The 27244-nt window shown below is 36.4% G+C and overlaps 1 protein-coding gene and 1 long non-coding RNA gene across 4 annotated transcripts in view; both read left to right on the forward strand.

Moving 5' to 3' along the window:
- Window positions 1-11616, forward strand: part of LOC140679686 (uncharacterized) — a 97050-nt gene extending 85434 nt beyond the window's left edge. Inside the window, exon 6 of the long non-coding RNA XR_012051058.1 lies at window positions 11448-11616. This is a non-coding gene — a long non-coding RNA (uncharacterized lncRNA). The remainder of the gene's footprint in view (window positions 1-11447) is intronic.
- A 10426-nt stretch (window positions 11617-22042) lies between these two features.
- The window catches only part of anln (anillin, actin binding protein), a 79239-nt gene continuing 74037 nt past the window's right edge, over window positions 22043-27244 (forward strand). For all 3 annotated transcript variants that reach the window (XM_072915608.1, XM_061982374.2, XM_072915609.1), the window contains exon 1: window positions 22043-22170. In XM_072915608.1, the coding sequence (XP_072771709.1) occupies window positions 22153-22170 (18 nt within the window). In that variant the 5' untranslated portion in view covers window positions 22043-22152. The remainder of the gene's footprint in view (window positions 22171-27244) is intronic.

Below are 27244 nucleotides of genomic sequence, written 5' to 3' on the forward strand. Positions count from 1 at the left end.
CTGCTATGGTAATGAATAGATAGCCCTGACTGGCTCGTGTCAGTGAACGCAGCACACTGCTATGGTATTGGATATAGATAACCTTAATGGCTAGTGTCAGTGAACGCAGCACACTACTATGGTAATGAATATAACCTTACTGGCTAGAGTCAGTGTCAGTGAACGCAGCACACTACATATGGTAATGAATATAACCTTACTGGCTGGAGTCAGTGTCAGTGAACGCAGCACACTGCTATGGTAATGAATATAGATAACCTTAATGGCTAGTGTCAGTGAACGCAGCACACTACTTTGGTAATGAATATAACCTTACTGGCTAGAGTCAGTGTCAGTGAACGCAGCACACTACTATGGTAATGAATATAACCTTACTGGCTAGAGTCAGTGTCAGTGAACGCAGCACACTGCTATGGTAATGAATATAACCTTACTGGCTAGAGTCAGTGTCAGTGAACGCAGCACACTGCTATGGTAATGAATATAACCTTACTGGCTAGAGTCAGTGTCAGTGAACGCAGCACACTGCTATGGTAATGAATATAGATAGCACTGACTGGCTATAGTGTCAGTGTCAGTGAACGCAGCACACTGCTATGGTAATGAATATAGATAACCTTAATGGCTAGTGTCAGTGAACGCAGCACACTACTTTGGTAATGAATATAACCTTACTGGCGAGAGTCAGTGTCAGTGAACGCAGCACACTACTATGGTAATGAATATAACCTTACTGGCTGGAGTCAGTGTCAGTGAACGCATCACACTGCTATGGTAATGAATAGATAGCCCTGACTGGCTCGTGTCAGTGAACGCAGCACACTGCTATGGTAATGAATATAGATAGCACTGACTGGCTAGTGTCCGTGAACGCAGCACACTGCTATGGTAATGAATATAGATAACCTTAATGGCTAGTGTCAGTGAACGCAGCACACTACTTTGGTAATGAATATAACCTTACTGGCTAGAGTCAGTGTCAGTGAACGCGGCACACTACTATGGTAATGAATATAACCTTACTGGCTAGAGTCAGTGTCAGTGAACGCAGCACACTGCTATGGTAATGAATATAGATAACCTTAATGGCTAGTGTCAGTGAACGCAGCACACTACTATGGTAATGAATATAAACTTCCTGGCTAGAGTCAGTGTCAGTGAACGCAGCACACTACTATGGTAATGAATATAACCTTACTGGCTAGAGTCAGTGTCAGTGAACGCAGCACACTGCTATGGTAATGAATATAGATAGCACTGACTGGCTATAGTGTCAGTGTCAGTGAACGCAGCACACTGCTATGGTAATGAATATAGATAACCTTAATGGCTAGTGTCAGTGAACGCAGCACACTACTATGGTAATGAATATAACCTTCCTGGCTAGAGTCAGTGTCAGTGAACGCAGCACACTACTATGGTAATGAATATAGATAGCACTGACTGGCTATAGTGTCAGTGTCAGTGAACGCAGCACACTGCTATGGTAATGAATATAGATAACCTTAATGGCTAGTGTCAGTGAACGCAGCACACTACTATGGTAATGAATATAACCTTACTGGCTAGATTCAGTGTCAGTGAACGCAGCACACTACTATGGTAATGAATATAACCTTACTGGCTAGAGTCAGTGTCAGTGAACGCAGCACACTGCTATGGTAATGAATATAGATAGCACTGACTGGCTATAGTGTCAGTGTCAGTGAACGCAGCACACTGCTATGGTAATGAATATAGATAACCTTAATGGCTAGTGTCAGTGAACGCAGCACACTACTATGGTAATGAATATAACCTTACTGGCTAGAGTCAGTGTCAGTGAACGCAGCACACTACTATGGTAATGAATATAACCTTACTAGCTGGAGTCAGTGTCAGTGAACGCAGCACACTGCTATGGTAATGAATATAGATAACCTTAATGGCTAGTGTCAGTGAACGCAGCACACTACTATGGTAATGAATATAAACTTACTGGCTAGAGTCAGTGTCAGTGAACGCAGCACACTACTATGGTAATGAATATAACCTTACTGGCTAGATTCAGTGTCAGTGAACGCAGCACACTGCTATGGTAATGAATATTGATAGCACTGACTGGCTATAGTGTCAGTGAACGCAGCACACTGCTATGTGAATATAGATAACCTTAATGGCTAGTGTCAGTGAACGCAGCACACTACTATGGTAATGAATGTAAACTTACTGGCTAGAGTCAGTGTCAGTGAACGCAGCACACTACTATGGTAATGAATATAACCTTACTGGCTAGAATCAGTGTCAGTGAACGCAGCACACTACTATGGTAATGAATATAACCTTACTGGCTAGAATCAGTGTCAGTGAACGCAGCACACTACATATGGTAATGAATATAACCTTACTGGCTGGAGTCAGTGTCAGTGAACGCATCACACTGCTATGGTAATGAATAGATAGCCCTGACTGGCTCGTGTCAGTGAACGCAGCACACTGCTATGGTATTGAATATAGATAACCTTAATGGCTAGTGTCAGTGAACGCAGCACACTACTATGGTAATGAATATAACCTTACTGGCTAGAGTCAGTGTCAGTGAACGCAGCACAGTAATGAATATAGTGGCTGTCCCTACTAGTTTTGTCGAAGGAGGGAGTGTTCATAGTTCCTCATTATTGTTTGCTGTGTGTAAAACTGCAAATATTCCCGATTAAAAGTGTGTTTAATATATTTGGGTGTTTGAAGTAATTAAATTGTAATCTAAACGGACCCTTTGAAACAAACGAATGACTAAAATGGATGTATTGATTGTACGTGCATAATAAATAATAACCCAGTTTATCAACGAGTAGGTCACGTGGTTCATTCATGTTATTTGAGGGTGTGGCTTCATTCCCATCACCATGTGACGTCACGGATGCGGCTGCGCGTCCTTACAGGGACACAATAAACCTCAGCTCACCGCATTACGTCACCATGTTGAAATGATTGAGGTCAAATATACTTACACTGCTGAGCGGCATTAAGAAAGTTGGCTAAATCCCAATAAAATAGACATGTTGTAATGATGCTCGCCGTCTCGCGCTGTTTGCAGGCCAGGGTCTTAAGACCTACTTCCGGGTACTGGCAGGTCCTAATAGTCGAGGTCAGGTTAGAACGCTTTCCAAAATCGCGAGTAAGTCGAACCGGTCATCTTTTCCTGCATCTGTTTCCCGTTCTCTCCGAACATCCCTTGGCAGCATCAAGCAGCGCACGCCTGAAAGGAGAACACTTCCGGGTGGTTATTTCAAAATAAAACATTCAAATATAATAATCTATTTAAAGAGTAATGTGTCCCAGCCGTTTAAATTGTCTGGTGTAAACATATTTGTATAAAAAAAATACATTATTATTCATACTGTATTTATTTCAAAATAAAACATCCAAAAATTATAATCTATTTAAAGAATAATGTGTCCCAGCCGTTTAAATTGTCTGGTGTAAACATATTTGTATCAAAAAAATACATTATTATTCATACTGTATTTATTTCAAAATAAAACATCCAAAAATTATAATCTATTTAAAGAATAATGTGTCCCAGCCGTTTAAATTGTCTGGTGTAAACATATTTGTATCAAAAAAATACATTATTATTCATACTGTATTTATTTCAAAATAAAACATCCAAAAATGATAATCTATTTAAAGAATAATGTGTCCCAGCCTTTTAAATTGTCTGGTGTAAACATATTTGTATCAAAAAAATACATTATTATTCATACTGTATTTATTTCAAAATAAAACATCCAAAAATTATAATCTATTTAAAGAATAATGTGTCCCAGCCGTTTAAATTGTCTGGTGTAAACATATTTGTATCAAAAAAATACATTATTATTCATACTGTATTTATTTCAAAATAAAACATCCAAAAATTATAATCTATTTAAAGAATAATGTGTCCCAGCCGTTTAAATTGTCTGGTGTAAACATATTTGTATCAAAAAAATACATTATTATTCATACTGTATTTATTTCAAAATAAAACATCCAACAATTATAATCTATTTAAAGAATAATGTGTCCCAGCCGTTTAAATTGTCTGGTGTAAACATATTTGTATCAAAAAAATACATTATTATTCATACTGTATTTATTTCGAAATAAAACATCCAACAATTATAATCTATTTAAAGAATAATGTGTCCCAGCCGTTTAAATTGTCTGGTGTAAACATATTTGTATAAAAAAAAAAAACATTATTATTCATACTGTATGTATTTCAAAATAAAACATCCAAAAATTATAATCTATTTAAAGAATAATGTGTCCCAGCCGTTTAAATTGTCTGGTGTAAACATATTTGTATCAAAAAAATACATTATTATTCATACTGTATTTATTTCAAAATAAAACATCCAACAATTATAATCTATTTAAAGAATAATGTGTCCCAGCCGTTTAAATTGTCTGGTGTAAACATATTTGTATCAAAAAAATACATTATTATTCATACTGTATTTATTTCAAAATAAAACATCCAAAAATTATAATCTATTTAAAGAATAATGTGTCCCAGCCGTTTAAATTGTCTGGTGTAAACATATTTGTATCAAAAAAATACATTATTATTCATACTGTATTTATTTCAAAATAAAACATCCAAAAATTATAATCTATTTAAAGAATAATGTGTCCCAGCCGTTTAAATTGTCTGGTGTAAACATATTTGTATCAAAAAAATACATTATTATTCATACTGTATTTATTTCAAAATAAAACATCCAACAATTATAATCTATTTAAAGAATAATGTGTCCCAGCCGTTTAAATTGTCTGGTGTAAACATATTTGTATCAAAAAATACATTATTATTCATACTGTATTTATTTCAAAATAAAACATCCAAAAATTATAATCTATTTAAAGAATAATGTGTCCCAGCCGTTTAAATTGTCTGGTGTAAACATATTTGTATAAAAAAAAATACATTATTATTCATACTGTATTTATTTCAAAATAAAACATCCAACAATTATAATCTATTTAAAGAATAATGTGTCCCAGCCGTTTAAATTGTCTGGTGTAAACATATTTGTATCAAAAAAATACATTATTATTCATACTGTATTTATTTCAAAATAAAACATCCAAAAATTATAATCTATTTAAAGAATAATGTGTCCCAGCCGTTTAAATTGTCTGGTGTAAACATATTTGTATCAAAAAAATACATTATTATTCATACTGTATTTATTTCAAAATAAAACATCCAACAATTATAATCTATTTAAAGAATAATGTGTCCCAGCCGTTTAAATTGTCTGGTGTAAACATATTTGTATAAAAAAAATACATTATTACTCATACTGTATCTATTTCAAAATAAAACATCCAACAATTATAATCTATTTAAAGAATAATGTGTCCCAGCCGTTTAAATTGTCTGGTGTAAACATATTTGTATCAAAAAAATACATTATTATTCATACTGTATTTATTTCAAAATAAAACATCCAACAATTATAATCTATTTAAAGAATAATGTGTCCCAGCCGTTTAAATTGTCTGGTGTAAACATATTTGTATCAAAAAAATACATTATTACTCATACTGTATCTATTTCAAAATAAAACATCCAACAATTATAATCTATTTAAAGAATAATGTGTCCCAGCCGTTTAAATTGTCTGGTGTAAACATATTTGTATCAAAAAAATACATTATTATTCATACTGTATTTATTTCAAAATAAAACATCCAACAATTATAATCTATTTAAAGAATAATGTGTCCCAGCCGTTTAAATTGTCTGGTGTAAACATATTTGTATCAAAAAAATACATTATTATTCATACTGTATTTATTTCAAAATAAAACATCCAAAAATTATAATCTATTTAAAGAATAATGTGTCCCAGCCGTTTAAATTGTCTGGTGTAAACATATTTGTATCAAAAAAATACATTATTATTCATACTGTATTTATTTCAAAATAAAACACCCAAAAATTATAATCTATTTAAAGAATAATGTGTCCCAGCCGTTTAAATTGTCTGGTGTAAACATATTTGTATCAAAAAAATACATTATTATTCATACTGTATTTATTTCAAAATAAAACATCCAAAAATTATAATCTATTTAAAGAATAATGTGTCCCAGCCGTTTAAATTGTCTGGTGTAAACATATTTGTATCAAAAAAATACATTATTATTCATACTGTATTTATTTCAAAATAAAACATCCAACAATTATAATCTATTTAAAGAATAATGTGTCCCAGCCGTTTAAATTGTCTGGTGTAAACATATTTGTATAAAAAAAAATACATTATTATTCATACTGTATTTATTTCAAAATAAAACATCCAACAATTATAATCTATTTAAAGAATAATGTGTCCCAGCCGTTTAAATTGTCTGGTGTAAACATATTTGTATCAAAAAAATACATTATTATTCATACTGTATTTATTTCAAAATAAAACATCCAACAATTATAATCTATTTAAAGAATAATGTGTCCCAGCCGTTTAAATTGTCTGGTGTAAACATATTTGTATAAAAAAAATACATTATTACTCATACTGTATCTATTTCAAAATAAAACATCCAACAATTATAATCTATTTAAAGAATAATGTGTCCCAGCCGTTTAAATTGTCTGGTGTAAACATATTTGTATCAAAAAAATACATTATTATTCATACTGTATTTATTTCAAAATAAAACATCCAACAATTATAATCTATTTAAAGAATAATGTGTCCCAGCCGTTTAAATTGTCTGGTGTAAACATATTTGTATCAAAAAAATACATTATTATTCATACTGTATTTATTTCAAAATAAAACATCCAACAATTATAATCTATTTAAAGAATAATGTGTCCCAGCCGTTTAAATTGTCTGGTGTAAACATATTTGTATCAAAAAAATACATTATTATTCATACTGTATTTATTTCAAAATAAAACATCCAAAAATTATAATCTATTTAAAGAATAATGTGTCCCAGCCGTTTAAATTGTCTGGTGTAAACATATTTGTATCAAAAAAATACATTATTATTCATACTGTATTTATTTCAAAATAAAACACCCAAAAATTATAATCTATTTAAAGAATAATGTGTCCCAGCCGTTTAAATTGTCTGGTGTAAACATATTTGTATCAAAAAAATACATTATTATTCATACTGTATTTATTTCAAAATAAAACATCCAAAAATTATAATCTATTTAAAGAATAATGTGTCCCAGCCGTTTAAATTGTCTGGTGTAAACATATTTGTATCAAAAAAATACATTATTATTCATACTGTATTTATTTCAAAATAAAACATCCAACAATTATAATCTATTTAAAGAATAATGTGTCCCAGCCGTTTAAATTGTCTGGTGTAAACATATTTGTATAAAAAAAAATACATTATTATTCATACTGTATTTATTTCAAAATAAAACATCCAACAATTATAATCTATTTAAAGAATAATGTGTCCCAGCCGTTTAAATTGTCTGGTGTAAACATATTTGTATCAAAAAAATACATTATTATTCATACTGTATTTATTTCAAAATAAAACATCCAACAATTATAATCTATTTAAAGAATAATGTGTCCCAGCCGTTTAAATTGTCTGGTGTAAACATATTTGTATAAAAAAAATACATTATTACTCATACTGTATCTATTTCAAAATAAAACATCCAACAATTATAATCTATTTAAAGAATAATGTGTCCCAGCCGTTTAAATTGTCTGGTGTAAACATATTTGTATCAAAAAAATACATTATTATTCATACTGTATTTATTTCAAAATAAAACATCCAACAATTATAATCTATTTAAAGAATAATGTGTCCCAGCCGTTTAAATTGTCTGGTGTAAACATATTTGTATCAAAAAAATACATTATTACTCATACTGTATCTATTTCAAAATAAAACATCCAACAATTATAATCTATTTAAAGAATAATGTGTCCCAGCCGTTTAAATTGTCTGGTGTAAACATATTTGTATCAAAAAAATACATTATTATTCATACTGTATTTATTTCAAAATAAAACATCCAAAAATTATAATCTATTTAAAGAATAATGTGTCCCAGCAGTTTAAATTGTCTGGTGTAAACATATTTGTATCAAAAAAATACATTATTATTCATACTATATTTATTTCAAAATAAAACATCCAAAAATTATAATCTATTTAAAGAATAATGTGTCCCAGCCGTTTAAATTGTCTGGTGTAAACATATTTGTATAAAAAAAAATACATTATTATTCATACTGTATTTATTTCAAAATAAAACATCCAAAAATTATAATCTATTTAAAGAATAATGTGTCCCAGCCGTTTAAATTGTCTGGTGTAAACATATTTGTATAAAAAAAAATACATTATTATTCATACTGTATTTATTTCAAAATAAAACATCCAAAAATTATAATCTATTTAAAGAATAATGTGTCCCAGCCGTTTAAATTGTCTGGTGTAAACATATTTGTATCAAAAAAATACATTATTATTCATACTGTATTTATTTCAAAATAAAACATCCAAAAATTATAATCTATTTAAAGAATAATGTGTCCCAGCCGTTTAAATTGTCTGGTGTAAACATATTTGTATAAAAAAAAAATACATTATTATTCATACTGTATTTATTTCAAAATAAAACATCCAAAAATTATAATCTATTTAAAGAATAATGTGTCCCAGCCGTTTAAATTGTCTGGTGTAAACATATTTGTATCAAAAAAATACATTATTATTCATACTGTATTTATTTCAAAATAAAACATCCAAAAATTATAATCTATTTAAAGAATAATGTGTCCCAGCCGTTTAAATTGTCTGGTGTAAACATATTTGTATAAAAAAAAATACATTATTATTCATACTGTATTTATTTCAAAATAAAACATCCAACAATTATAATCTATTTAAAGAATAATGTGTCCCAGCCGTTTAAATTGTCTGGTGTAAACATATTTCCATCCATCCATCCATCTTCTTCCGCTTATCCGAGGTCGGGTCGCGGGGGCAGCAGCCTAAGCAGGGAAGCCCAGACTTCCCTCTCCCCAGCCACTTCGTCCAGCTCCTCCCGGGGGATCCCGAGGCGTTCCCAGGCCAGCCGGGAGACATAGTCTTCCCAACGTGTCCTGGGTCTTCCCCGCGGCCTCCTACCGGTCGGACGTGCCCTAAACACCTCCCTAGGGAGGCGTTCGGGTGGCATCCAGACCAGATGCCCGAACCACCTCATCTGGCTCCTCTCCATGTGGAGGAGCAGCGGCTTTACTTTGAGCTCCTCCCGGATGGCAGAGCTTCTCACCCTATCTCTAAGGGAGAGCCCCGCCACCCGGTGGAGGAAACTCATTTGGGCCGCTTGTACCCGTGATCTTGTCCTTTCGGTCATAACCCAAAGCTCATGACCATAGGTGAGGATGGGAACGTAGATCGACCGGTAAATCGAGAGCTTTGCCTTCCGGCTCAGCTCCTTCTTCACCACAACGGATCGATACAGCGTCCGCATTACTGAAGACGCCGCACCGATCCACCTGTCGATCTCACGATCCACTCTTCCCCCACTCGTGAACAAGACTCCGAGGTACTTGAACTCCTCCACTTGGGGCAAGATCTCCTCCCCAACCCGGAGATGGCACTCCACCCTTTTCCGGGCGAGAACCATGGACTCGGACTTGGAGGTGCTGATTCTCATCCCAGTCGCTTCACACTCGGCTGCGAACCGATCCAGTGAGAGCTGAAGATCTTGGCCGGAGGAAGCCATCAGGACCACATCATCTGCAAAAAGCAGAGACCTAATCCTGCAGCCACCAAACCAGATCCCCTCAACGCCCTGACTGCGCCTAGAAATTCTGTCCATAAAAGTTATGAACAGAATCGGTGACAAAGGGCAGCCTTGGCGGAGTCCAACCCTCACTGGAAACGTGTCCGACTTACTGCCGGCAATGCGGACCAAGCTCTGGCACTGAGCTTACAGGGAGCGGACCGCCACAATCAGACAGTCCGATACCCCATACTCTCTGAGCACTCCCCACAGGACTTCCCGAGGGACACGGTCGAATGCCTTCTCCAAGTCCACAAAACACATGTAGACTGGTTGGGCAAACTCCCATGCACCCTCAAGGACCCTGCCGAGAGTATAGAGCTGGTCCACAGTTCCACGACCAGGACGAAAACCACACTGTTCCTCCTGAATCCGAGGTTCGACTATCCGGCGTAGCCTCCTCTCCAGTACTCCTGAATAGACCTTACCGGGAAGGCTGAGGAGTGTGATCCCACGATAGTTAGAACACACCCTCCGGTTCCCCTTCTTAAAGAGAGGAACCACCACCCCGGTCTGCCAATCCAGAGGTACCGCCCCCGATGTCCACGCGATGCTGCAGAGTCTTGTCAACCAAGACAGCCCCACAGCATCCAGAGCCTTAAGGAACTCCGGGCGGATCTCATCCACCCCCGGGGCCTTGCCACCGAGGAGCTTTTTAACTACCTCAGCAACCTCAGCCCCAGAAATAGGAGAGCCCACCACAGACTCCCCAGGCACTGCTTCCTCATAGGAAGACGTGTTGGTGGGATTGAGGAGGTCTTCGAAGTATTCCCTCCACCGATCCACAACATCCGCAGTCGAGGTCAGCAGAACACCATCCTCGCCATACACGGTGTTGATAGTGCACTGCTTCCCCTTCCTGAGGCGACGGATGGTGGTCCAGAATTGCTTCGAAGCCGTCCGGAAGTCGTTTTCCATGGCCTCCCCGAACTCCTCCCATGTCCGAGTTTTTGCCTCTGCGACCGCTGAAGCCGCACACCGCTTGGCCTGTCGGTACTTGTCCGCTGCCTCAGGAGTCCTATGAGCCAAAAGAACCCGATAGGACTCCTTCTTCAGCTTGACGGCATCCCTCACCGCCGGTGTCCACCAACGGGTTCTAGGATTACCGCCACGACAAGCACCAACTACCTTGCGGCCACAGCTCCAATCAGCCGCCTCGACAATAGAGGCGCGGAACATGGTCCATTCGGACTCAATGTCCAGCACCTCCCTCGTGACATGTTCAAAGTTCTTCCGGAAGAACTTTTTCAAATGTAATCTCCTTAATACCTAGAGCCAGATGAGGTGGTTAGGGTCAGGATGCCACCCGAACGCCTCCTTAGGGAGGTGTTTCGGGCACGTCCGACCGGTAGGAGGCCACGGGGAAGACCCAGGACACGTTGGGAAGACTACCTCTCCCGGCTGGCCTGGGAACGCCTCGGGATCCCCCAGGAGGAGCTGGACGAAGTGGCTGGGGAGAGGGAAGTCTGGGCTTCCCTGCTTAGGCTGCTGCCCCCGCGACCCGACCTCGGATAAGCGGAAGAAGATGGATGGATGGGATATTTTGTATTGTGTAAGCATACTTGGCTTTGGATGCTACATACCATAAACATATCTGTCTTGTAATCTTGTTTGATTACAGGTGCTGTGAGGAAAAAATGTGGTGACAAGGTCAGCCACGGACGCTGAGGTCACCAAACACGCCATCAGGTGGTTCAACCTGGCGGCGGATCGGGCAACCAGGAGACGAGTCCCGCCTCCACCTCCTCAGGAGGAATAGAAATGTATCAATTAAACAATCTTTTATTGAACTTCTTGTCATTCACCAGTTATTCATTTTCTGATATGTTAGCTGTGCATGGAGCAGCATTTCGTTGAAGTTGTAGCCTAACAGATTCAATATGTATATTTACTATTTATATATTATATATTTACTTTATAGAGTGAATTGACCATTTTCTGTTTCTGCCTATTGACAATATTGTTAGTTTAAAAATACAAGGCAATGCATATATTGCTGTAGTAGGGCCTAGTGAATGTTTTAGTTTCCTATTTTATCCTACAGCAAGAACAGAAGGGATTTTGAAAATAAGATAAACGGGTCCAAAACGGACCCGGGCCAGATGAGCCAGGGTTTTTATGAGTCCGTTGCTAGTATGCGGTGAGGTTAGGTTTTGATCATGGATGCGGAGCGGATCCAGCTCGGCGCCACGCCTCTGTGGCGGATCCATTCCTGAGAGCAAGTGGACGCCGATGCGGGTCCGTTTCGCGGGTCCGTTCCGGAAAGCGCGATACCTCCGCGGGGTATTCGCCGCTGAATCTTTTTGCTGTGTGGGCAGCCATGAACCTCACCGCACGTCACTGGCAGAGGTGGGTAGAGTAGCCAGAAATTGTACTCAAGTAAGAGTACTGTTACTTTAGAGATTTATTACTCAAGTAAAAGTAAGGAGTAGTCACCCAAATATTTACTTGAGTAAAAGTAAAAAGTATGTTGTGAAAAAACTACTCAAGTACTGAGTAACTGATGAGTAACATACACACACATATCATATATATATATATATATATATATATATGTATGTGTGGGAAAAAAATCACAAGACTATTTCATCTCTACAGGCCTGTTTCATGAGGGGGGTACCCTCAATCATCAGGAGATTTTAATGGGAGCATTCGCATACCATGGTTTGTATAGGGCACAGAGTGGGTGGGTACAGGCTGGTGTAGGGGCGTGGTGATTGGCTCATGTGTTACCTAGGAGGTGTTTCCGTCTATGGCGGCATGTTGTTACAATTTCGCTGCGCTTGTTGAGGGATGACAGGTCTGGACGGTAAATAATAAACAGTTTCTCTTTCAAGCATAGGTTGCATCTTTTATTACCACTATTGTAAGGTGTGCTGGATGCAAGAATTTGCCATGTTATTGAATATTCAACATTATTGTCTTTGAGGTCCCAAATGTATATATATATATATACACACACATATATATATATATATATATATATATATACATACACACATTTATATATATATATATACACACACATATATATATATATATATATATACATACACATATATATATATATACACACACACACATATATATATATATATATATATATATATATATATACATATACACACACATGTAAATATATATACTAGAGATGCGCGGATAGGCAATTATTTCATCCGCAACCGCATCAGAAAGTCGTCAACCATCCGCCATCCACCCGATCTAACATTTGATCAGAACTGCACCCGCCCGCCATCCGCCCGCACCCGCCCGTTGTTATATATCTAATATAGACGATGCAAGGCATTAGTGAGGTTATAAAGCTTTTGCCTGTTAAAGAAAGGAGACTGATCCAACGCAGCACAGACATTCGCGTGCCACGCTGTCACGACCCAGACGCACACCAGTGCGCAATCATATGGGAGCCGCGCTGAGCGCACCTCCAAGCGCGTCTCGCTGCCGGCGACGGCCGGGTATATGGGCCCGACGCTCCAGCGCCATCCATTTTCAGGGCTAGTTGATTCGGCAGGTGGGTTGTTACACACTCCTTAGCGGGTTCCAACTTCCATGGCCACCGTCCTAGCTGCTGTCTATATCAACCAGGGTGAGCCCCACCCCTTTCGTGAGCGCACTGCGCGCGGAGTGACCCCTGTTACGAGCCCCCGGCCACGGGGGTGGCGGGCAGGTAAGCTGCTTACCTGCTGCGCGTGACGCCGGCCGCGGCGAAGGCGGACGAGGCGGGGTGTCGGTGCGGTGGGCGCGGTGGTGACCCTGGACGTGCGTCGGGCCCTTCTCGCGGATCGCCTCAGCTACGGCTCCCGGTGGGGCCCTCTCGGGGGAAGGGGCCTCGGTCCCGGACCCCGGCGAGGCGTCCCTTCTCCGCTCCGTAAAAGTGTCCATCTCTTTTTTTTTTTTCTTCTGTTGTGGCATATGCAGCAGGTGCCTGCTCGTTTTTCGTATGTGGGTAACAACATTTAACTATGTATATATTGTAATGTTCCCAGGAACGTAGGCTCATAGACTTATTCGTTTGTCTCGTATTTATTGTAATAAGATGCAATGTAACCACACAACAGCTCCAATGTGCGTCTCCCCTCTTTCCCGGCAAAACTCGAACTAACACTTCCTGTCAACAACGTCACTTCCCTAACTTGCCCGGAAGTCCCGCCCCCCAGCCAAAGCCATTGGCTAACACCCCGTAGCTAGCCGCTACATCATATTTCCGAATTGGTTTAACTGCCACCCGCCTGAATCTATTTGAAATCTAATTTTTTTTTATTTCAATCGCCCGACCCGACCCGACCCGACCCGCTGATAAAATCTAATTTTTTAAAATTTCATCCGCCCGATTCGCGGATAATCCGCGGACTCCGCGGTTGTGCCCGCAAACCGCGCATCTCTAATATATACATATATATATATATATATATATATATATATATATATATATATATATATATATATATATATATATACACATATATATATATACAGTATATAATTTATATTTATTTATTTTGCCGCTTTTGTTTACATGTTAAAGGTGTTTTAATGAATATACATGCATGTTTAACACATATAGATTCCTTTCTTTCATGAAGACAAGAATATAAGTTGGTGTATTACCTGATTCTGATGACTTGCATTGATTGTAATCAGACAGTAGTGATGATAACGTCCACGTTTTCAAATGGAGGAGAAGAAAAGTTCCTCCTTTCTGTCTAATACCACATGAAAGTGGTTGGTTTTTGGCATCTTATTTGTCCAGCTTCCATATTCGTTTTTATACACTTTACAAGAAATACATTGGCGGCAAACTCCGTAGCTTGCTAGCTTGTTGGCGCTGGCTTTCGGAGACTCTTGTTTTGAAAGCGCAGGCGCGATGGAGCGGCACTTTTATTGTGAAGACAGGAACTGTGCAGTCAGTCTTTAGGCTTTTGACGGGATGTACGGTTGAAATAAAAAAGGGTCTTTTTTCCTTCACACTTTTGATTGATTGATTGAAACTTTTATTAGTAGATTGCACAGTACAGTACATATTCCGTACAATTGACCACTAAATGGTAACACCCCAATAAGTTTTTCAACTTGTTTAAGTCAGGTCATGTGACCACCTGGCTCTGTTTGATTGGTCCAACGTCACCAGTGACTGCATCTGATTGGTGGAACGAAGTGAAACGTCACCAGTGACTGTATTTGGTGAAACGCAGGCACTATGAAGGTCTGTCTGACAGACCAAAACAAACAAAGCGTGCATTAACAGATCGATAAAAATTAGTAGCGAGTAGCGAGCTGAATGTAGATAAAAGTAGCGGAGTAAAAGTAGCGTTTCTTCTCTATAAATATACTCAAGTAAAAGTAAAAGTATGTTGCATTAAAACTACTCTTAGAAGTACAATTTATCCCAAAAGTTACTCAAGTAGATGTAACGGAGTAAATGTAGCGCGTTACTACCCACCTCTGGTCACTGGTAGCAATACTATGCTAATGGGGAAAGTAATAGCGTGGCTCGGGTAGTGGAGCAACTCGAGGGTTCCAGGTTCGATCCCCGCTTCTGCCATCCGAGTCAATGCCGATGTGTCCTTGGGCAAGGCACCTGCTTTCCCTTCACTTATTAACAGTAATCATAGCAATAAGTACTTAAAGGTAGAAAATGACTACTGTGTACAATGAAAACAATTTAATACTAAAATAGAATACTTTATTTCGAACGTTTCTCTGCTTGCATCACACAAGTGACGTCAGTGTTTGGCCCTCGGGAGCCATATACCACACCGTGATTGGTAGATTCCTTCAGCTCCGCACACAACGCTGTCAAGCGCCATTCATATAAAACTCGCACTAACATTAAACTTTCATATTAAGTTGGGGCCGCAAAATAACGTCTCGCGGGCCGCGTGTCTGAGACCCCTGGTCTAATATATATATATATATATATATATATATATATATATATATATAGATGTGTCAGAAGTGCTACTGACACTTTGGTTATGTTTGCTTTTCCTGTGTTTGAAATCACTTCCTGTCCTTGTGCTCTTGTTTTGTTACTGTTTCCTGTTTGCTCTCTGTCTTTTACGGCACTTTTACTATCTGCTCCGCGTCCTGTGAGCAAACCTGTTGCTCGTTTAATTAGTTCTATTTAGTTCCACCCGAGTTCCTCCTTCGGCGCTTCATCATTATTCTTTTGTGACGGATGTGGATCGGACGGGTTTTGTTCACAGTGAGTCATACTTTGGTCTTTTTCACTTGCTTTCTACTGTTTGTGTTGATGCTTTCTAGTGATGGGTTGATGAGGCGTCATGAAGCGTTTCAACACATTGCAAAACTGTATTGATACTGTGTCGATACTGTGTCACTAAATACTGACATCTGCTGGACATTAAATATCCCTACAGGCAACCTATGGACCGACTCAACTTGAAATCTCCATCTCCATAGAGCAGGTCAGCAGCAGGAAGCATGAAGTGCTCTAAAACTTGCTGGTAGACGGCTGCGTTGACCCTGGATCTCAGGAAACAGAGTGGACCGACACCAGCAGATGACATGGCACCCCAAACCATCACTGATGGTGGAAACTTTACACTAGACTTCAGGCAACGTGGATCCTGTGCCTCTCCTGTCTTCCTCCAGACTCTGGGACCTCGATTTCCAAAGGAAATGCAAAATTTGCTTTCGTCAGAAAACATGACTTTGGACCACTCAGCAGCAGTCCAGCTGGTGTCGGTCCACTCTGTTTCCTGAGATCCAGGGTCAACGCAGCCGTCTACCAGTAAGTTTTAGAGCACTTCATGCTTCCTGCTGCTGACCTGCTCTATGGAGATGGAGATTTCAAGTTCCAACAGGACTTGGCGCCTGCACACAGCGCAAAATCTACCCGTGCCTGGTTTACGGACCATGGTATTTCTGTTCTAAATTGGCCCGCCAACTCCCCTGACCTCAGCCCCATAGAAAATCTGTGGGGTATTGTGAAAAGGAAGATGCAGAATGCCAGACCCAAAAACGCAGAAGAGTTGAAGGCCACTATCAGAGCAACCTGGGCTCTCATAACACCTGAGCAGTGCCAGAAACTCATCGACTCCATGCCACGCCGCATTAACGCAGTAATTGAGGCAAAAGGAGCTCCAACCAAGTATTGAGTATTGTACATGCTCATATTTTTCATTTTCATACTTTTTAGTTGGCCAACATTTCTAAAAATCCCTTTTTTGTATTAGCCTTAAGTAATATTCTAATTTTGTGACACACGGAATTTTGGATTTTCATTTGTTGCCACATCAAATCATCAAAATTAAATGAAATAAACATTTGAATGCATCAGTCTGTGTGCAATGAATAAATATAATGTACAAGTTACACCTTTTGAATGCAATTACTGAAATAAATCAAGTTTTTCAAAATATTCTAATTTACTGGCTTTTACCTGTATATCAATATGATATTGATACATATGCATATATTAATAAATATACAAATGTGATATACAAATAAATAATTTGTATGAATAAACGTGTATTTGTAAATATATTTTTGAGACTTGGAAATATATGCAAATACAATTAATAAATATAAAAATGTGACATACAAATAAATCAAGAATTTTTATGAATAAACGTGTATTTGTAAATATATTTTTGAAAATCTCAAAAATATATTTAAAAATATACGTTTATTCATACAAATTCTTGATGAATAATTAAATCAAGAATTTGTATAAATAAACATGTATTTGTAAATATATTTTTGAGATTTTCAAAAATATATTTACAAATACACATTTATTTATATAAATTCTTGATGAATAATTAAATCAAGAATTTGTATAAATAAATGAGTATTTGTAAATATATTTTTGAAAATCTCAAATATATTTACAAGTACACGATTATTTATACAAATTCTTGAATAAATAAATCAAGAATTTGTATAAATAAAGGTGTATTTGTAAATGTATTTTTGAGATTTTCAAAAATATATTTACATATACACGTTTATTTATACAAATCCTTGTTAACTAAATAAATCAAGAATTTGTATAAACAAACGTGTATTTGTAAATATATTTTTAAGATTTTCAAAAATATATTTACAAATACACGTTTATCTATACAAATTATTGATGAATAAATAAATCAAGAATTTGTATAAATAAACGTGTAATTGTAAATATATTTTTGAGATTTTCAAAAATATATTTACAAATACACGTTTATTTATACAAATTCCTGTTAACTAAATAAATCAAAAATGTGTATGAATAAAAGTGTATTTGTAAATATATTTTTGAGATTTTCAAAAATATATTTACAAATACACGTTTATCTATACAAATTATTGATGAATAAATAAATCAATAATTTGTATAAATAAACATGTATTTGTAAATATATTTTTGAGATTTTCAAAAATATATTTACAAATACACGTTTATTTATACAAATTCTTGGTGAATAAATAAATCAAGAATTTGTATAAATAAACGTGTATTTGTAAATATATTTTTGAGATTTTCAAAAAATATATTTACAAATACACGTTTATTTATACAAATTCTTGATAAATAAATAAATCAAGAATTTGTATAAATAAACGTGTATTTGTAAATATATTTTTGAGATTTTCAAAAATGTATTTACAAATAAAAAAAATTCTGTAAAAAAACGGTCATCTACTGGCAGCTACCAAACGAAAATCATAAAATTAAAGTAAAACATTGTAAACCAAATAATGATCAAAAACATTATATTTACAGAAATTTTCATGAAACGTTTTGCAGAAAAATATCGTAATTTTACAGATTTTTACTAAATTATTAAGATCAACCACCTTTAATAAAGTGACGATGCAAACAGTTCTGCAGAAAAACACCTTTATTCTACAGAGTTTTTCCAAATTATTACGATCAAACACCTTTAATGAAGTGACAATGCTGGCAGTTCCACAGAAAAATACCATTATTTTACAGTTTTTTTCTGAATTGTTAAGATCAACCACCTTTAATAAAGTGACGATGCAAATAGTTCTGCAGAAAAATACCTTTATTCTACAGCATGGGTGTCAAACTCTGGCCAGCGGGCCAAATTTGGCCCACCGTGTAATTTCATTTGGCCCTTGAGGCGATATCAAATTAATACTAAAGCTGGCCCGCCGATCATCCTGGGAGTCTTCCAAACGAATAAATATACATAGTTTGTCATTACTGGCATATTACTTAAAATAACAGGCGGATTGTTTATTTACAGATAATGTCTTCAATTCTACAGTTTTATAAACTATTTAAAAAAATATATAGAAAAATTACAGTAGAAATTTAGAGTAAATTAACCATAAAAATAGGATTTTTTTTTTACAGTGCACGTTTATTCATACAAATTCTTGATGAATAAATAAATCAAGAATTTGTATAAATAAACGTGTATTTGAAAATTTATTTTTTAGATTTTTCAAAAATTATTTACAAATACACGTTTATTCATACAAATTGTTGATGAATAAATAAATCAAGAATTTGTATAAATAAACGTGGATTTGTACATATATTTTTGAGATTTTCAAAAATATATTTACAAATACACGTTTATTTATACAAATTCCTGTTAACTAAATAAATCAAAAATGTGTATAAATAAAAGTGTATTTGTAAATATATTTTTGAGATTTTCAAAAATATATTTACAAATACACGTTTATTTACACAAATTTTTGATGAATAAATAAATCAATAATTTGTATAAATAAACATGTATTTGTAAATGTATTTTTGAAATTTTCAAAAATATATTTACAAATACACGTTTATTTATACAAATTCTTGGTGAATAAATAAATCAAGAATTTATATAAATAAAAGTGTATTTGTAAATATATTTTTGAGATTTTCAAAAATATATTTACAAATACACGTTTATTTATACGAATTCTTGATAAATAAATAAATCAAGAATTTGTATAAATAAACGTGTATTTGTAAATATATTTTTGAGATTTTCAAAAATGTATTTACAAATAAAAAAATTCTGTAAAAAAACGGTATATCAAATTAATACTAAAGCTGGCCCGCCGATCATCCTGGGAGTCTTCCAAACGAATAAATATACATACTTTGTCATTACTGGCATATTACTTAAAATAACAGGCGGATTGTTTATTTACAGATAATGTCTTCAATTCTACAGTTTTATAAACTATTTAAAAAAATATATAGAAAAATTACAGTAGAAATTTAGAGTAAATTAACCATAAAAATAGGATTTTTTTTTACAGTGCACGTTTATTCATACAAATTCTTGATGAATAAATAAATCAAGAATTTGTATGAATAAACGTGTATTTGAAAATGTATTTTTTAGATTTTCAAAAATGATTTACAAATACACGTTTATTCATACAAATTGTTGATAAATAAATAAATCAAGAATTTGTATAAATAAACGTGGATTTGTACATATATTTTTGAGATTTTCAAAAATATATTTACAAATACACGTTTATTTATACAAATTCTTGATGTATTTCTATGTCACATTTTTATATTTATACATTTAATTTGTATATATTTTCAAATGTCAACAATACATTTACAAATACGCCTTTATTTACACAAATTATTTATTTATTTGTATATTTATTAATATATGCATGTGTATTAATATCATATTGATATATATAAGCAGAGGTGGGTAGTAACGCGCTACATTTACTCCGTTACATCTACTTGAGTAACTTTTGGGATAAATTGTACTTCTAAGAGTAGTTTTAATGCAACATACTTTTACTTTTACTTAAGTATATTTATAGAGAAGGAACGCTACTTTTACTCCGCTACTTTTATCTACATTCAGCTCGCTACTCGCTACTAATTTTTATCGATCTGTTAATGCACGCTTTGTTTGTTTTGGTTTGTCAGACAGACCTTCAAAGTGCCTGTCTTACTGGTGACGTTTCACTTCGTTCCACCAATCAGATGCAGTCACTGGTGACGTTGGACCAATCAAACAGAGCCAGGCGGTCACATGACCTGACTTAAACAAGTTGAAAAACTTATTGGGGTGTTACCATTTAGTGGTCAATTGTACGGAATATGTACTGTACTGTGCAATCTAATAATAAAAGTTCCAATCAATCAATCAAAAGTGTGAAGGAAAAAATATACTTTTTTTATTTCAACCGTACATCCCGTCAAAAGCCTCAAGACTGACTGCACATGAGGACGTTCCTGTCTTCACAATAAAAGTGCCGCTCCATCGCGCCTGCGCTTTCAAAACAAGAGTCTCCGAAAGCCAGCGCCAACAAGCTAGCAAGCTACAGAGTTTGACGCCAATGTATTTCTTGTAAAGTGTATAAAAACGAATATGGAAGCTGGACAAATAAGGTGCCAAAAACCAACCACTTTCATGTGGTATTAGACAGAAAGGAGGAACTTTTCTTCTCCTCCATTTGAAAACGTGGACGTTATCATCACTACTGTCTGATTACAATCAACGCAAGTCATCAGAATCAGGTAATACACCAACTTATATTCTTGTCTTCATGAAAGAAAGGAATCTATATGTGTTAAACATGCATGTATATTCATTAAAACACTATTAACATGTAAACAAAAACGGCAAAAAAAATAAATATAAATTATATACTGTATATATCAATGTATGTGTATGTATATATATATATATATATATATATATATATATATATATATATATATATATATATATATATATATGAGTGTGTATGTTACTCATCAGTTACTCAGTACTTGAGTAGTTTTTTCACAACATACTTTTTACTTTTACTCAAGTAAATATTTGGGTGACTACTCCTTACTTTTACTTGAGTAATAAATCTCTAAAGTAACAGTACTCTTACTTGAGTACAATTTCTGGCTACTCTACCCACCTCTGTATATAAGTTAATGTGAGACAATTCTACTTCCATAATGGCAGGGCCCCAGAGATCGTAAACAACATCGAGTCCCACTCCGGTCCAAAAAGTGGCGCTCATGTGCTTTAAAGGTCAATGGACGAGTGTCATTTCAGCAAAAAAGAAGACGACAGAGGGTGGAGCTTTCATGACGACGTGGAAAGACACTCGGCTCCGATAGGCTGAGTTTGTACGGCTCCAGTATCATCCGTCGTGATTGGTCGAAAGTCAGCGCTTTGAACGTTAGCGCGTGCGCACTAGGGCAGCGCGGGAATTCAAATTTGAAGTTGTTTTTTTTTCTTCCATTTTCCATTTGACGGCCGAGCGAGACGAAGACAAGTTGACTTCTCCTTTTATGCACTTCTCATTTCTCGCTGCTTCCAAGACTTCATTTAGTTGCGCTCCGAATGGATCCTTTTACGGAGGTGAGTACATTAACTTCTGTTACTTTGACAGTATAGGTCCAACTTCTGCAACAAACCTATTATCAATGCATTTGTTTATATATTTCTACTTTTACAACCTCTCAAAACATGACACGGTAATAAATAAGTGACAAAGGACAAAACCTAAATCGAATACTTAACTTTAAACTGTGACATAAAACCAAACAATTCAAGACTGAAAAACAGAAATGATTATGATTGTTACAATTAGACATCCCTAGTCTTATTTTGACATTATTCTGTAAAGGAGCATGAAGAGGATAGATATAATGAGGAGGGTCTTTTATCACATTTAAAATGTTCTTTCCATCTGTGCTTGAAGCCATCACATTCCTAAGTGACACATTGGAGCTGCTGTCACGTGACACGTGTTGAATCATACAAGTCTTCGTTTTTTGTCCTCAAAATTCTACACACAACACCCGACAATGTTAAAAACGTTTTTTGTTTTTTTTGCAAATGTATTAAATCACAACAATGACATGCACATGCAGTCGTGGTCAAAAGTGTACATACACTTGTAAAGAACATAATGTCATGGCTGTCTTGAGTTTACAATCATTTCTACAACTCTTATTTTTTTTGTGATGTAGTGATTGGAGCACATACAGGTAAAAGCCAGTAAATTAGAATATTTTGAAAAACTTGATTTATTTCAGTAATTGCATTCAAAAGGTGTAACTTGTACATTATATTTATTCATTGCACACAGACTGATGCATTCAAATGTTTATTTCATTTAATTTTGATGATTTGAAGTGGCAACAAATGAAAATCCAAAATTCCGTGTGTCACAAAATTAGAATATTACTTAAGGCTAATACAAAAAAGGGATTTTTAGAAATGTTGGCCAACTGAAAAGTATGAAAATGAAAAATATGAGCATGTACAATACTCAATACTTGGTTGGAGCTCCTTTTGCCTCAATTACTGCGTTAATGCGGCGTGGCGTGGAGTCGATGAGTTTCTGGCACTGCTCAGGTGTTATGAGAGCCCAGGTTGCTCTGATAGTGGCCTTCAACTCTTCTGCATTTTTGGGTCTGGCATTCTGCATCTTCCTTTTCACAATACCCCACAGATTTTCTATGGGGCTAAGGTCAGGGGAGTTGGCGGGCCAATTTAGAACAGAAATACCATGGTCCGTAAACCAGGCACGGGTAGATTTTGCGCTGTGTGCAGGCGCCAAGTCCTGTTGGAACTTGAAATCTCCATCTCCATAGAGCAGGTCAGCAGCAGGAAGCATGAAGTGCTCTAAAACTTGCTGGTAGACGGCTGCGTTGACCCTGGATCTCAGGAAACAGAGTGGACCGAAACCAGCAGATGACATGGCACCCCAAACCATCACCCAACCGTGCAAATTTTGCATTTCCTTTGGAAATCGAGGTCCCAGAGTCTGGAGGAAGACAGGAGAGGCACAGGATCCACGTTGCCTGAAGTCTAGTGTAAAGTTTCCACCATCAGTGATGGTTTGGGGTGCCATGTCATCTGCTGGTGTCGGTCCACTCTGTTTCCTGAGATCCAGGGTCGACGCAGCCGTCTACCAGCAAGTTTTAGAGCACTTCATGCTTCCTGCTGCTGACCTGCTCTATGGAGATGGAGATTTCAAGTTCCAACAGGACTTGGCGCCTGCACACAGCGCAAAATCTACCCGTGCCTGGTTTACGGACCATGGTATTTCTGTTCTAAATTGGCCCGCCAACTCCCCTGACCTTAGCCCCATAGAAAATCTGTGGGGTATTGTGAAAAGGAAGATGCAGAATGCCAGACCCAAAAACGCAGAAGAGTTGAAGGCCACTATCAGAGCAACCTGGGCTCTCATAACACCTGAGCAGTGCCAGAAACTCATCGACTCCATGCCACGCCGCATTAACGCAGTAATTGAGGCAAAAGGAGCTCCAACCAAGTATTGAGTATTGTACATGCTCATATTTTTCATTTTCATACTTTTCAGTTGGCCAACATTTCTAAAAATCCCTTTTTTGTATTAGCCTTAAGTAATATTCTAATTTTGTGACACACGGAATTTTGGATTTTCATTTGTTGCCACTTCAAATCATCAAAATTAAATGAAATAAACATTTGAATGCATCAGTCTGTGTGCAATGAATAAATATAATGTACAAGTTACACCTTTTGAATGCAATTACTGAAATAAATCAAGTTTTTCAAAATATTCTAATTTACTGGCTTTTACCTGTACTTGTTGGTCACAAAAATCATTCATGAAGTTTGCTTCTTTTATGAATTTATTATGGTTCTACTGAAAATGTGAGGTTCAAAAGTATACATACAGCAGTGTTTCCCACACATTCATTTATTTGTGGCGGCCCGCCACGAAAGAATTACGTCCGCCACAAATGGATTTTTCGGCTTTTGACTCGCTCGACCGCTCATAAAAGCAATGGGACTCTGTCTGTGAATGTACCTTGTAGTTACAACTCCGGTGCAGTAGGTGGCGGTAGCCTACTATGCATTGTAACTCCGCCAATAGCACTTAATTCACCTGGTGGGCCAGAAGAAGAAGACAAAGACGGACGGACAGATGGACGGGATCAAAATACGAGGGTAATATAGGTTAAAGGTAGATAGGTTATAGCTGCATCGCTCGCGGCTCGTCATATATTTAACGTTAATCCGCCATTTCACCGAGCGTTTCACTGACGGTGAGCAGCCTGACGCTGCTTCATTAACACCGCCGCTGTTTGACTCGGGGGCCGGGGAAGACGCACGTAATAACAATCACCTGTTTTCATACCGACGAGCTAACGTGTCCAGGTTATAACCCTGTTGTCAATAAACACACGTGGAGACGGTGCTTCAGATACTACATTAATACTCAAGCTAAATTGTCCACTGTCCACGGCAGCATGTGAATGCAATGAAAATAATAAAATCTGAGCCAACCAGCTGTTAAAATGTTGTCCAGGTTAATGTTTTGGCCATTAAAAGCCCTTCATTTCGGGCTTTAAACAGGTGGCTGACCTGTTCAGATGGGTGTAACTGCTACTGGTCAAATAATGTGAAATAGCATTTAATTTTACATGTATGCAATGCCATTTAAATGTAATTATAGATAATAATAATAATAATAAATACTGTGTAGTGTTGTAAATAGTCAACGGGAAGGATTTTAGTAAGATATAAGCCATGAGCACTACACAGCCAGAAAAAATCCTAGGCAGGACAAATACAAATATTAGGGCAAGTAGATTTGAGAAGTCGGGCAAGTAGAAAAATTAGGGCGGAGGGAACAGGGTCAGGGTCAGATCAGAAATGCACTTTTCTCATGAAAAGGGTCCTAATTTATATTCTTATGTGCCTTATAGAGAGGACCACGACAAAACATACACCTCTGCCTCTGTTTCACTTTATGTTGCTGGTAAATAATATGGTTGTAGTAGTAGGCTAAAGTTAAATTATTTAGTATGCACTAATTAAAGGGGCAGAGCTTTAAGAGACATTTTAGCTTTTATATTTTATAAGATATATTTTTTGTAAGAACCACAATTAATAAATATATTTCAGTGAATAACTAATTGTTCAAATCTGTATATAAATATGTACATAAAGTGTTGTAATTATATTCCAACTCCGCCTTCTTCTTGGTCATCGCCGCTGCCGCCGCCACCCCCCGGCCCCCGACCACACCACCACAAATAGATGCCTGCCCTGTGGGAAACACCGATACAGCAATGTTAATATTTGCTTGCATGTCCCTTGGCAAGTTTACCTGCAATAAGGCGCTTTTGGTAGCCACCCACAAGCTTCTGGCCAGATCTTTGTTTCATCTGACATCACGTGGACAAAGATAAGACCTTAGGAAAGTTCTGTGGTCAGATGAAACAAGAAATGGAGCTGTTTGGCCACAATACCCAGCAATATGTTTGGAGGAGAAAAGGTGAGGCCTTTTGATCCCAGGAACACCATACCTACCGTCAAGCATGGTGGTGGTAGTATTATGCTCTGGGCCTGTTTTGCTGCCAATGGAACTGCTGCTTTACAGAGAGTAAATGGGACAATGAAAAAGGAGGATTACCTCCAGATTCTTCAGGACAAGCTCAAATCATCAGCCCGGAGGTTGGGTCTTGGGCGCAGTTGGGTGTTGACCCCAAACACACGTCAAAAGTGGTAAAGGAATGGCTAAATCAGGCTAGAATGAAGGTTTTAGAATGGCCTTCCCAAAATCCTGACTTAAACGTGTGGACAATGCTGAAGAATTGATACCTACAGTTGTGGTACAAAAGTGTACATACACTTGTAAAGAACATGATGTCATGGCTGTCTTGACTTTACAATCGTTTCTACAACTCTTATTTTTTTGTGATTGGAGCACATACTTGTTGGTCACAAAAAACATTCATGAAGTTTGCTTCTTTTATGAATTTATTATGGCTCTACTGAAAAAGTTATTTCGGATGACGTATATGTTGAGTAAGAAGGACCATCAAGACAGAATAGGAATATTATCAAGTTTTACCAAAGCTTTAGGAAACCAGTCTTGCAGTGTGTGAATAGCAGCATCTAGAAGCCATCTAATAATCAATTTTTGTGATGTAGTGATTGAAGCACATATTTGTTGGTCACAAAAAAACATTCATGAAGTTTGGTTCTTTTATGAATTTATTATGGGTCTACTGAAAAAGTTATTGCGGATGACGTATATGTTGAGTAAGAAGGACCATCAAGACAGAATAGGAATATTATCAAGTTTTACCAAAGCTTTAGGAGACCAGTCTTGCAGTGTGTGAATAGCAGCATCTAGAAGCCATCTAATAATCAATTTTTGTGACGTAGTGATTGGAGCACATACTTGTTGGTCACAAAAAAACATTCATGAAGTTTGCTTCTTTTATGAATTTATTATGGGTCTACTGAAAAAGTTATTTCGGATGACGTATATGTTGAGTAAGAAGGACCATCAAGACAGAATAGGAATATTATCAAGTTTTACCAACGCTTTAGGAGACCAGTCTTGCAGTGTGTGAATAGCAGCATCTAGAAGCCATCTAATAATCAATTTTTGTGACGTAGTGATTGGAGCACATACTTGTTG

The sequence above is a fragment of the Nerophis lumbriciformis genome, linkage group LG21 (assembly GCF_033978685.3).
Source record: "Nerophis lumbriciformis linkage group LG21, RoL_Nlum_v2.1, whole genome shotgun sequence".
Classification (NCBI taxonomy): Eukaryota; Metazoa; Chordata; class Actinopteri; order Syngnathiformes; family Syngnathidae; genus Nerophis; species Nerophis lumbriciformis.